The 12,173-nt window shown below is 40.3% G+C and overlaps 1 gene segment (V, D, J or C); it reads right to left on the reverse strand.

Moving 5' to 3' along the window:
• Positions 1 to 1,520: 1,520 nt before the first annotated feature.
• LOC139324346 (Ig heavy chain V region 3-like) lies at positions 1,521 to 1,966 on the reverse strand. The segment is given in 2 exon segments: positions 1,521 to 1,837; positions 1,921 to 1,966. Coding segments are annotated over 2 exon segments (363 nt in total).
• Positions 1,967 to 12,173: the final 10,207 nt, after the last annotated feature.

Genomic DNA, 12,173 nt, shown 5'->3' on the forward strand with positions numbered 1-12,173 from the left:
TTCAGCAGTTCGAATCCCTAGTACAGGTCTCCTGCGTGAGCAGGGGGTTGGACTAAATGACCTCTAAGGTCCCTTCCAACTCTGTTACTGTTATAAACTAGAGAGAAATTCCCTAGCTCCCTCATGAGTCTGAAAGCTCAGATGACTCAACCTTTGGTCTTGGTGAATGAGCCACATGCGATACTGCAACATTATCCTGGGACGACTATATTCACTTTCATTCATGAGAGTGTTGTGTGACAACATTGCCCTCAGGTGTCAAAACTGAGAAGAGAACATAACTTCCTAATTCTCCAAAGAATTTCTTCTTTTGCTCCAGAAGTTTCCTCAATTTGTGAATATTGCATATGCTGGTGGGGGATTCTTATTTAACTTCAACCTACTTTTACTGGGAGAAGCTTAATAAAGAGATGGGTGGCATTTAAATTGTATGTATGTATGTATGTATGTATGTATGTATGTATGTATGTATGCATGTAAAGGGATGTGGTGGCTCAGTGGCTGAGATGCTGAGCTTCTCGATCAAAGGTCGGCAGTTCAGCGGTTCGAATCCCTAGTGCTGTGTAAGGGGGTGAGTTCCCATTACTTGTCCCAGCTTCTGCCAACTTAGCATTTCGAAAGCACGTAAAAAATGCAAGTAGAAAAATAGGGACCACCTTTGGTGGGAAGATAACAGCGTTCCATGCGTCTCTGGCGTTTAGTCATTCTGGCCAAATGACCACAGAGACGTCTTCAGACAGCACTGGCTCTTCGGTTTTGAAACAGAGATGAGCACCAAACCCTACAATTGGAAACGACTAGCACATATGTGCAAGGGGAACTTTTACCTTTATGTATGTGTGTATGTATGTATGAATGAATGAATGAAATAATAAATGAATGAATGAATGAATGAATGAAGTAGCTTGGTAATTAGGTAGGAAGGCCTAAGTAATAAGAAGTTTAGCCAGCGAGAGTGATCAAAGACATTTGCATAATGTCTACTTTGCTCTTTGGCTGGCTAATCATATGTAGCTAACATTATGTAGTCAAACATTAAATAAATGATAACTAGATATATGACAGAGGAAATAAATGAACGAATTTTGCATGTTCTATTTCAAACCTTAATACAAAAATGAGACAATTAGACATCAACAATGATGTAATATCTAATTAGAGACTGGAGGGGTTGATTAATAAAATAAGCCATGAATTTTAAAAGTGTATGAGTGCACTTTTATGTGTTTATGTCTGCTTATTCTTTTGATTAAATAAGTGTTCGTGTGAAACAAGTGAAGTAAACCATCGGGAATGAGGTAGATCAATGTAGAAGGGATTAAGAAGCATAGAGACTTGGGTTTCAGGACATGGAGTATAAATTAATGGAGAAGGAATGGAAAATGCACAACTTGCAGAAAAGAATGAGACAGTGGAAGTTTGGCAATATTGAAAGAAAGAAAAAAAGGGAGTGACTGAAAATATTTGAAAGATGCTCAGAAGTAGAGAAAGTTCTTGGTGGGCTTCAGATTCACTTCCTCTCACTGTGCACCTCTTGCACAGTAATAGACAGCCGTGTCTTCTGGTTTCAGATTGTTCATTTGCAGATACAGCTGGCTTTTGGCATTGTCCCTGGAGGTGGTGAAGCGTCCCTTCACTTTGTCTGAGTAGTAAATGCTAGATGAACTTGGAATTATCTCTGAAACCCATTCCAGGCCTTTCCCTGGGGCCTGTCTCACCCACTGCATGTAGTAGCTACTGAAGGTGAATCCAGAGGCTTGGCAGGAGAGACGGAGGGACTCTCCAGGTCTTCTCACATCCCCTCCCGACTCCACCAATTGGACATCAGATCTGACACCTAAAAAGAAAGATCTTTCAATGAAATCTTCTGTAAACAAGAACAGGGGATGGAAGAAAACTCTACATAGAGGGAAACATTACCTCCAAGAGATACAAGTAAGGATGCCAAGTACAGCCACAGGATCATTATTGCTTTGTCAGTTAATGAATGGATGGGAATTGAAAGGAGAGAATTTGAGAAAATGCACAAACTTTGTGTTGGTGGGTGTCGCTGGAAAAGGAAACCAACTGTTGCCTTTAAAGGGGAAATTGGGCCTTGATTTACATATTGGTTGCCATAAAAGAGTTCCTCAGAGCAGGGATTTCATAGCTGCCCTTACACAATTCCTGCACAGTTGATATTTACATAATTTCCCAGGTCAAGGAAAACTGAAGCAGCCTTTATAAAAGACCAATTGAAACAACTAACTGGAGAAGAGCCTAATCCTGGGAAAGATTGAGGGCAAAGGAAGAATAGGACGGCAGAGAATGAGGTGGTTAGATAGAGTCATTGAAGCAGTTGGTGTGAGCTTAAATGGTCTCCAGAGGATGGTAGAGGACAGGAAGGCCTCGAGGAAAGTTGTCCATGGGGTCACGATGGGTGGGACACGACTTCACAATTAACAACAAATTGAAACAAAGACCTGCAAAATTTCACCACTTTTCAAAAGTGATTCAGCGTAACAAATGATGAACTATCCCTAAGAACATTTGAAAGAGACACATTATTTATTTATTTATTTATTTATTTATTTATTTATTTATTTATTTATTTATTTATTTATTTTATTCAATTTGTATACCGCCCTTCTCCTAGTGGATTCAGGGCAGTGCACAGCCAGAATTAAAACACATACCAATACAAAATTTAAATTTTTTAAAAGAATTACATGACTTTGGCCCAAAATTTTAAACATTCAACCTAAAACCCATTGACAATTTAAAAACTAAAAAACTAAAAAAAAAGGGGGGGGGGTCACGCCAGCCCTGCTTGATGGAAAAGAAAAGTTTTTAGGGCATGGCGAAAGGCCCGGAGATCTGATATCCTTCCTATCTCCAGGGGCAAATCGTTCCAGAGGGCAGGAGCTGCCACAGAGAAGGCCCTCCCACTGGGGGTCACCAGCCGACATTGCCTGGCTGATGGCACCCTGAGGAGTCCCTCTCTGTGGGAGCGTACTGGTTGGTGGGAGGCTATCGGCGGCAGAAGGCGGTCCCGCAAATACCCTTTTTTAAAAAAATAGCACATTTGAGTTCAGAAAATGTTTTGTACATTTTCCCTTTAATATGACATTTTGAAGAAGCCCCAAAGTACCAAATGCAAACCTAGATCATATACATATTGGTTAAGATAAAAGAGATTTCCTGACAATTTCAAGAGGAATAGTAATAACAATTCTAATAAAAAAATATTATCAAATCACTCACTGTAGATTGAAAAAGAATAGTAACCCGCAGGCAGGCAGGCAGGCAGGCAGGCAGGCAGGCAGGAAGGAAGGAAGGAAGGAAGGAAGGAAGGAAGGAAGGAAGGAAGGAAGGAAAGGAGGGGAAGGAAGGAGGGAGGGAGGAAGGGAGGAAGGAAGGAAGGAAGCTAGGTGAAGAGAGATTGAAAAAAAATAAAAGCTTCCTATTTTTATATGTTCTAAATTTACTATATAAGTACATTTATAACAGGAACTGTTAACGTTGCAGTTATAAAAACGAGCTTTTTCTTTATCCATTTTTTTCTAACCACGAAAAAAAAATACATGACTGCGTGTTTTTCTGTTGTTTGCAAAATGTTTATAAATTTTTTTCTAATGAAAGATGTTACTACCAGACAGTGACAACAAAACATGAAGATGGGCCAATCTATACAGACCAGAAGGCATCTGGGAGGCCATTTTCAATTTATAAGATTTGGCAGCCTAGATGTAAAACACTGTGAGGAAAGCACTTGCGGTATCAGATGATTGAAGGTAGATTAATGCAGAAAGAATGAAATGTAGATTGAAGGTAAATTAATGTTTTCCCATTATATACAAAATGTCTAAGAAAGGTTTTCTAGTCAAAGACTTTAGTTTAACTGCAGGTTCCATCATCTCACCTGTGAAACATTCGTTATGGTGTCAAGTCTTTCCATTCTGGGGCCTATAATACTCTCCCTGCAGTTGCTATATATAAAAAGAAAGCTTTGTCGTTTTTTAAAAAATCCATTTACCTATCTATTACTCCAAAAATAACACTCTCTTTATCCTTTTCATCCAGCTTAACCCACAAAATCTTCTGAATTAGTGTACATATCTATATCCATATATATTTGGCTTTTCTGCATGGCCACCAAACCTGACTAAACATCCCTCAATGTTATTTTCCTTTCCATCAAAGATTTGAACTACCTGGACAGTTTTTCTGACAACAAAACCAGAAATGATAGACATCCTTTTTTAAAAATAACAATTCTCTGCTTCATAGGGAGGATTGTAGCCTCCTCAGAGGAGGACTTTTCTTCAGAGATTTTCAGGGAATAATTACAGAAATAACAACTATCACACCTCCAAAATTAGATAGTATCTATTTAGAATTGATTTATTCCCTACTTTACCCTCACCCATAACCCACGGTGTTTCATGTGTCAACATTGCCCCCTGCTGTCCAAAGTGACAAAAGGACACATTTTTTTAATACTCTGAGGAGATTCTTTAGGTCCAGATGTTTTATTCGCTTTAATAGGCCGTTAGAAGAAACCTGAAAGAACTAAATGCAGACCAAGATCATTTTTCTTTTGGAGGCTCTTTTGTTTGGTATTTTTATTAGTTCTTACTTGTCCAGAGTTGATTTGTCAAGATGGGCAGCCATCTTGGGGGAGGAAGGATGGATGGATGGATGGATGGGAGGGAGGGAGAGAGGGAGGAAGGAAGGAAGGAAGGAAGGAAGGAAGGAAGGAAGGAAGGAAGGAAGGAGGGAGGGAGGAAGGTTAAAAAGTACAGAAAGAGACTGAAAAGGAACTGTAAACGGAAGCTTTGTATTTCTTCTGCAGCAAACTTAACTACTTTTAGAATATTAACTCTTACTTGATGATTACAAAATGGAGCTCATGTTTTTCCTACTATCCATTTGTTTTTCATCAAAACCACAAATCACAACTGCGTGTTTTTCTGTTTCATGCCAAAGGTCTATAAAGGGTTTATTAATCAAAGATTAGTTTTAGTTTTGGCTTTTCTGAAGGTTCCATCATCTTCACCATCCATGCCTCCATTGTGGTGATGATGAGTCTTTCCATTGTTGAGCAAAGAATAGTTTCCCTTCAGTTATCATGCATAACTGTGATGGCGAACCTATGGCATGTGTGCCACCTGTGGCACACAGAGCCCTCTCTCTGGGCATGCCAGCTTTCTCCCCAGCCCAGCTCCACCGTGCATTTGTGCACATCTCCCCCCGGCCAGCTGGTCTTTGGTTCTGTGCTGTGCGTGCACAAGGGTGGGGCACAAGCGGGGGATGTGCAGGGATGGGCACATGCATGAGAGGGCCTCGCGCGGCACCAACACACCCCATTTTGACTTCCAGGTTGGTGCAGGAGGTCTTCCAGGCTCAAACTGGGGCACAAGAGGGGTGTGCAGTCCCCCATGCCCCATTTTGGCTTCCAGGTTGGTGCAAGAGGCCTTCCAGGCCCAAAATGGGGCACGGGGAAGGTGCACACGGCTCCCCCGTGCCCCATTTTGGGCCTGGAAAGCTTCCTGCACCAACCTGGTAGTTAAAAATGGGTGAGGAGGTGCAGGGCACATGCAGGGGGTCACATGCGCATACATGGGGGTGAGTGGGGAGTGTGGGGATCACATGTGCATGTGCATGGGGAACACGGGGGTGGTCATATGAGCATACGGGGGGGTCATGCACTGGGGGTCACGGGGTCAATCCATTATTGCACACAACGACAAAATTGTTAGCCATCACTGATATATAAAAAGAAATCTTCATGACTTTTCTAGCTGCCTCTCTATTAGTTCCAAATGAAATCTTTCTGCTTTCAATTTTAGTTGAACCTTCAGAATCTTTTGGATAGGTGTACATATCAGTATCCAAAAATATTTTTAGATTTTTTTTAGCAATTCTCAATATCTATCATTCTTGGCACAGACCAGTTGAGGGGAGAAATCTTCAAGCATCAGGGGATTTTATAGATAGTGAAGAAGGACAGAGACTCAGCTTTAAGCATACTGAGTATAAATTAATGGCAAAGGAATGGAAAATGAATAACATGTAGGAAAGTATGAGACTGAGGAAATTCAGCAAGGAAAGAACTAAAAGGACTGAGTGTAAATCAGCGTAAACTGTTCAGAAGTGGAGAACGTTCTTGACAGGCTTCAGATTCACTTCCTCTCACTGTGTTCCTCTTGCACAGTAATAGACAGCCGTGTCCTCTGGTTTGAGGCTGTTCATTTGCAGATACAGCTGGCTTTTGGCATCATCTCTGGAGATGGTGAAGCGTCCCTTCACCTTGTCTGAGTAGAAGATATTTGAAATCCATATATGTGCCACAAATTCCAGTTCTTTCTCAGGAGCCTGTCTCACCCAGTTCATGTCATAGATGCTGAAGGTGAATCCAGAGGCTTGGCAGGAGAGACGGAGGGACTCCCCAGGTCTTCTCGTATCCCCTCCAGACTCCACCAACTGAACCTCAGATTGGACACCTAAAAAGAAAGATGTTTCAATGAGATTTCCTGTGTATAAGAACAGAAATTGAAAGGAAACTCTAGATAAAGTGAAATATTACCTCCAAAGAGTGCAAATAAGAATAAAAAGTTTAGGCACAAGGTCATTTCTGCCTCTCTCTAATAAATGGAGGATATATGAGAGAAAAGGATTTGGGAAAATGCACAAACTTTGTGTCAGTGGGTGTCAATTGTTGCCTTTGAAGGGGAAATTGTTCCTTCATTTACATATTACCTGAGATAAAACAGTTCCTCAGAGCAGGATTTTCATAGTCTTTGCACAGGCCCCACACAGTTGATTTTTACACAATATTCCAGTCCAAAGAAAAATGAAGCAGCCTTCAGAGAAGAGTTACTAAAACAAAGACTTTGAAAATGTCACTGCTTCTCAAAAGTGATTCAAGGTAAGAAATCAAGAACAAGCAGTAAGAAAATTTGAAAGAAAATTTGAAAGAGGCATGTTAACATGTTAACATTTTAAATGTTATCTAATTCTGGGTTTTATTTAATTGACCAAACTAAGTAATAATTTTAATTAGCAATTTTATGATGTTTGTGTGTCTATATTTTTCTTGACTGTACACCGCCTTGAGTCCTACAGGAGAAAGGCGGTATAGAAATATAATTAATTAATAAATAAATAAATAAATAAATAAATAAATAAATAAATAAATAAATAAATGTTAGAATGCAGGAAAACAAAAGCACATCTGAGTTCAGGAAAGGTTTTATACATTTTCCACTTTAAATACCTGTACTCATCTGTCTCCTATAAATTATTTTGAGAAATATTAAAAATCAGAATATTATATTTCCCTGGATGATAAAAGAAGAAAAATGTTTTAAAGACAGAAAGCAGTTCCCTGACCCCAGCAGATATTTGGTACCCAGTAAGAAAGACTGGGCCAACCTATCTACAAGACAAAAGACCTCCAGCTCCAGAGTGATGGGATTAAGACATGACGATCCAGGATTTAATAGGATTAACCCATCTAGCAGCAGATCTCTCCACATGGCACCATCTCCTAAGGACAGTCCAAACTTCAACCAAACCTGGGACTCCAACAACCTACAGAGTTAGCTATGACCCCTACAACAGCTAATAGAATACATGTTCTTCCACAGGAACAGGAAGCTAAAGTGCAGAGCTCAAGTGAAGTTATAAATACCCTTCGCTCTCAACTCCATGTGGTCAGATGCCCAGAATCACACTTGCTTGGTGGTTCTGCTTCATCAATAAATGGACCCTCTTTCCAATCAGATCCAGCCTCCATTTTGTCTCTGGTGTCTTTCTCCCGGCTTGGAATTGAACCAGCTGAATATTTCTTCCAACACACTTTTTCCAGAAACCGGAAGGAACTGAATGCAGAGCAAGATCATTTTTGTTTTGGAGGCTATTTTGCTCTCCCTCCCCCTCTGTCTGTGTGTATGTGAGTTGTTAGTTGCCCAGAGTTGATTTGCCAAGATGGGCAGCCATTTAAATTGAAATAATAACCATGACAGGAATAATGATAATAACAATTGTAATAAAAATGTCATCAAAGCAATGACTATAGTTTGAAAAATAATAATAAACCTCTTTGAGGGAAGGGAAGGGAAGGGAAGGGAAGGGAAGGGAAGGGAAGGGAGGAAGGGAGGAAGGAAGAAAGGAAGGAAGGAAGGAAGGAAGGAAGGAAGGAAGGAAGGAAGGAAGGAAGGAAGGAAGGAAAGAAACATGAAAACAGTAGCACATCTCAGTTCAGGAAAAGTTTTATACATTTTTTTCCATTCAGCATAAGCTTTTGAAGAAACCCAAAAGTATTGTATGTAGAGCAAGATCATTTTGGTTTGTAGTCTCTTTTGCTAATTTATGTGGTGTTTTTATCACTTCTTACTTGCCCTGAGTTGATTTGCCAAGAGAGACAGCCATAAACAGTGAAATAATAACCAGTGACATTGACAAAAGTAATAATAACAATTGAAATAAAAAGGCCACCAGAAAAATTGGCATAATATAATAATAGTATATCCTTATATACGGTATAAATAATAGTAAACCACTTTGAGGAAGGGAGGAAGGAAGGATTAAAAATGTAGAAACAGTCAGAAAAGAAAGAGTAAAAAGAAATGGCAACAGATTTTAGGATCTGGAGCAGGGGTGTCAAACTTGCAACTCACTGGCCAGTTGCGTCACACACTGGCCACACCCACCCACGTCACGCACTGGCCATGCCCACAGTTTAGTGAATGAGAAAAAGCTTACGATATGTCACGTGACGACCTGATGACATGCGTTTGACACCCGTGATGTAGAGAGAAATTCCCTGAGGATGGCTGCAGCACGAATCTGAAAGCTCAGAGGACTCAACCATTGGTCCTGGTGAACAATCTGTCAGCGTTTCGCTGGCATAGAGATAGAGATAGAGAGAGAGATAAGCTCTGAACTTCTGCCTGCTAAATCCCTTTGATGTCCGGTTGTCGTGGAAATGAAGGGGGGAGACATTCCTGGGAAATGACGTGACAAGAAGTCTGAAGAATGACTTGGAAGATAGCCAATGAGAAGCAGATATTTGGGGATCGGAAAGGGAGGGATTGGGGGGCAAAAGTTCAGTCTTGTCCGCATCGAGTCATGATCCGGTGGCTGTGCTCAATTAAAGAAAAGATTTCCTTAAAGATTGGCAGTTTGGAAATTCATTTATTTTGAGATAGCATCGAAGTCTGACACAATCCAGATTGGATCCAGCAACATTATCCTGGGGTACTCTATGGGTGTTGTGTGAAAACATCGCCCCCAGGTGTCAAAAGGGAGGAAAGAACACAACTTCCTATTTCCCCAAAGGAATTCTTTTGTTCCAGAGTTTTCCTCAAATTTGTGAACGGCTTTTGGGATCATTAGAAGGATTTTCCTCAAGTTTCTTTGCCAGGCTTCTGCCATGATATTAATGGAGAATATACCATTCCAGGGTTTTTTTCCCCTCTGAAGTCAAATCATCTTGCAAACTTGTGAAGTTGAAAGTGGAATTTTGAAGCCATTGTCCTCATTTTTCATTGTCTTCCAGCAAATTTTGTGACTGGAAACCCAGAATAATAGAATCCTAAAATTCTCACCACAATCCTAATTAGCTAATTTAGGATCTGGGACAGTGATGGGTTTCAATTTTTTTTTACTACCAGTTCTGTGGGTGTGGCTTGGTGGGAATGACATGGCTTGGTGGGTGTGGCTTGGTGGGCGTGGCAGGGGAAGGATACTATAAAATCTCCATTCCCTCCCAATCAGTTGGGACGTGGGAGGCAGAGAATAGATGGGGGCGGGGCCAGTCAGAATTTTTACTACCGGTTCTCCAAACTACTCAAAATTTCCACTACCAGTTCTCCAGAACTGGTCAGGAGCTGCTGAAACCCACCTCTGATCTGGGGCTGAATCAAGTTGCGGAGCTGCTGTGAAGAAAATACGGTTTTTGTTTAGCTTCAGATTCATTTCCTCTCACTGTGTCCCTTGTACAATAATAGACTGAAGTGTCCTCTGGTTTGAGGCTGTTTATTTGCAGGTACAGCTGTCTTCTGACATTGTCTGTGGAGCTGATGCAGCGCCCCTTCACTTTGTCTGAGTAGAAAATGCTACTTGAAGTTGGATTTATTGACAATACCCATTCCAGTCCTTTCCCTGCGGCCTGTCTCACCCAGTGCAACCAGTAGCCACCGAAGGTGAATCCAGAGGCTTGGCAGGAGAGACGGATGGACTCTCCAGGCCTTCTCACATCCCCTCCAGACTCCACAAACTGGGCTTGTGACTGGACACCTAGAAAGAAAGGAGTTTCAGTGAAATTTCTATATACAAGAGAAGCAAACTGAAGGAAAATCAACAGAGGGAAGGATTACCTCCAAGTATTCCTAGTAAGAAGACCAGCTTTAGCCACAGAGTCATTTTTGCTCCCTCTAATGAATCGACAATAAAAGATTCAGGGAAAATGCTCAAACTTTATGTTGTGGGAAACCAGCTGGCTCTTTTAAAAGGAGAATTGCACCCTGATTTACATATTGCACGAGAGAAAATAACTGCTTGGGGCAGTCATCTATACGTTTCTTTGCACACACATTACAAAAATTCTAATGGCACATTACAGAAACAAGAGAGAGGGAAGGAGGGAGGGTGGGTGGGTGGGAGAGAGAGAGAGAGAGGGAGGGAGGGAGGGAGGGAGGGAAGACATTAATATCTCATTATTATGGTTCATTGCATAATTACCCTCTTGTTTATGCTAGATTTGGCATTTTTTTAAAAAAAATATTGAAATTTAATATATTACAATACAGTACTATCAGTCAGACAGTGTTATTTTTATACACAGGTTAGATTGATTCTACCTTTACATTTCATCATTCCACATTCCTGTATGCATCTTAAAATTTGTATTAACTTTTATCTATTCTTTATTCGGTTATCAATCCACCTGTACCAATCATCCCACACCATATAATATTCTGAGTCTTCTTTCTCATTTAATTCTAATGTTAATTTGTTCATTTTGACACATTCTAGAACTTTCTGAATAATATGTTCCTCTGGTGGTATATCCTTTCCTTTCCAATACTGGGCATAGGCTATTCTTGCTGCAGTGAGTATATGTATGATTAAATATCTTCTATTTTTCCCATATTTCGTCTTTAGTATTCCCAGGAAAATGTTTCAGGTATCAATTCAATTTTTTCATTAATTACTTATTGTAGTCAATTCTGAATTTTTCTCCAATACCTTTTTGCTTTGGGACAGGACCACCACATATGAAAGAAGGTACCTTGGTGACATCCACACTTCCAACACTTGGGGCATTTTTAGATTTTTAGATTTGGCATTTTTATCCACCTAGTCTTTAGGGAAAAGACAGGCTTACACTGCAGTCATTAAAATCACATCTGAAAAATCTTCACAGTTCAGGAAAGTGTTCAATAATAAGGGAAAGGGAAAGAAAAGATGTACTGAGAATACACATACACTGCAAAAACATCTGGACCTCTCAACTCGACCAGAGCAAAGCAATAGATGCAATTTACATTGACTTCTGTAAAGCCTTTGATTCAGTTGTGCACGACAAACTACTTCTGAAATTAAAATATTATGCCATTGCTGGACTCCTACATAATTGGATAGCTCCATTCCTGTCAAACAGGCACAAGTGGTCAAAATAGGCAGTGCCCTATCAAATCCTGCACCTGTTAACAGTGGTGTTCCCCAAGGCAGCATTCTAGGCCCAACACTCTTTCTGCTTTATATCAACGATAATTGTGATCAAATTATAAGCAGCGGTGTCTTCTTTGCTGATGATGTTAAACCATTCAACACCACAGACAACTTTGCTACCCTTCAAAATGACCTTGACTATGTATCTGAATGGTCTAACAATTCTCTGCTAACAATTGTTCAGTCCTGCACATTGGCAGTAGAAATAAGAACTTCAAATATTTACTGGCTGGTAATGATCTAAAAGTTGACCCACATTCTGTCAAGGACCTACTCATTTCAAAAGATCTAAGTCCCAGAGCTCACTGTAACATCATTGCAAAAGAAGGCATTAAGAGTTGTCAATCTCATTTTACGAAGTTTTCTCTCTGGTAACGCTATCCTTCAAATTAAGGCATATAAAACCTTTGCCAGACCTATACTCGAATACTGTTCACCTGCCTGGAATCCTC

Source organism: Pituophis catenifer, unplaced genomic scaffold, assembly GCF_029215685.1.
Source record: "Pituophis catenifer annectens isolate HBS135680 unplaced genomic scaffold, rPitCat1.0.hap2 SCAF_15, whole genome shotgun sequence".
In the NCBI taxonomy this organism is placed as follows: Eukaryota; Metazoa; Chordata; class Lepidosauria; order Squamata; family Colubridae; genus Pituophis; species Pituophis catenifer.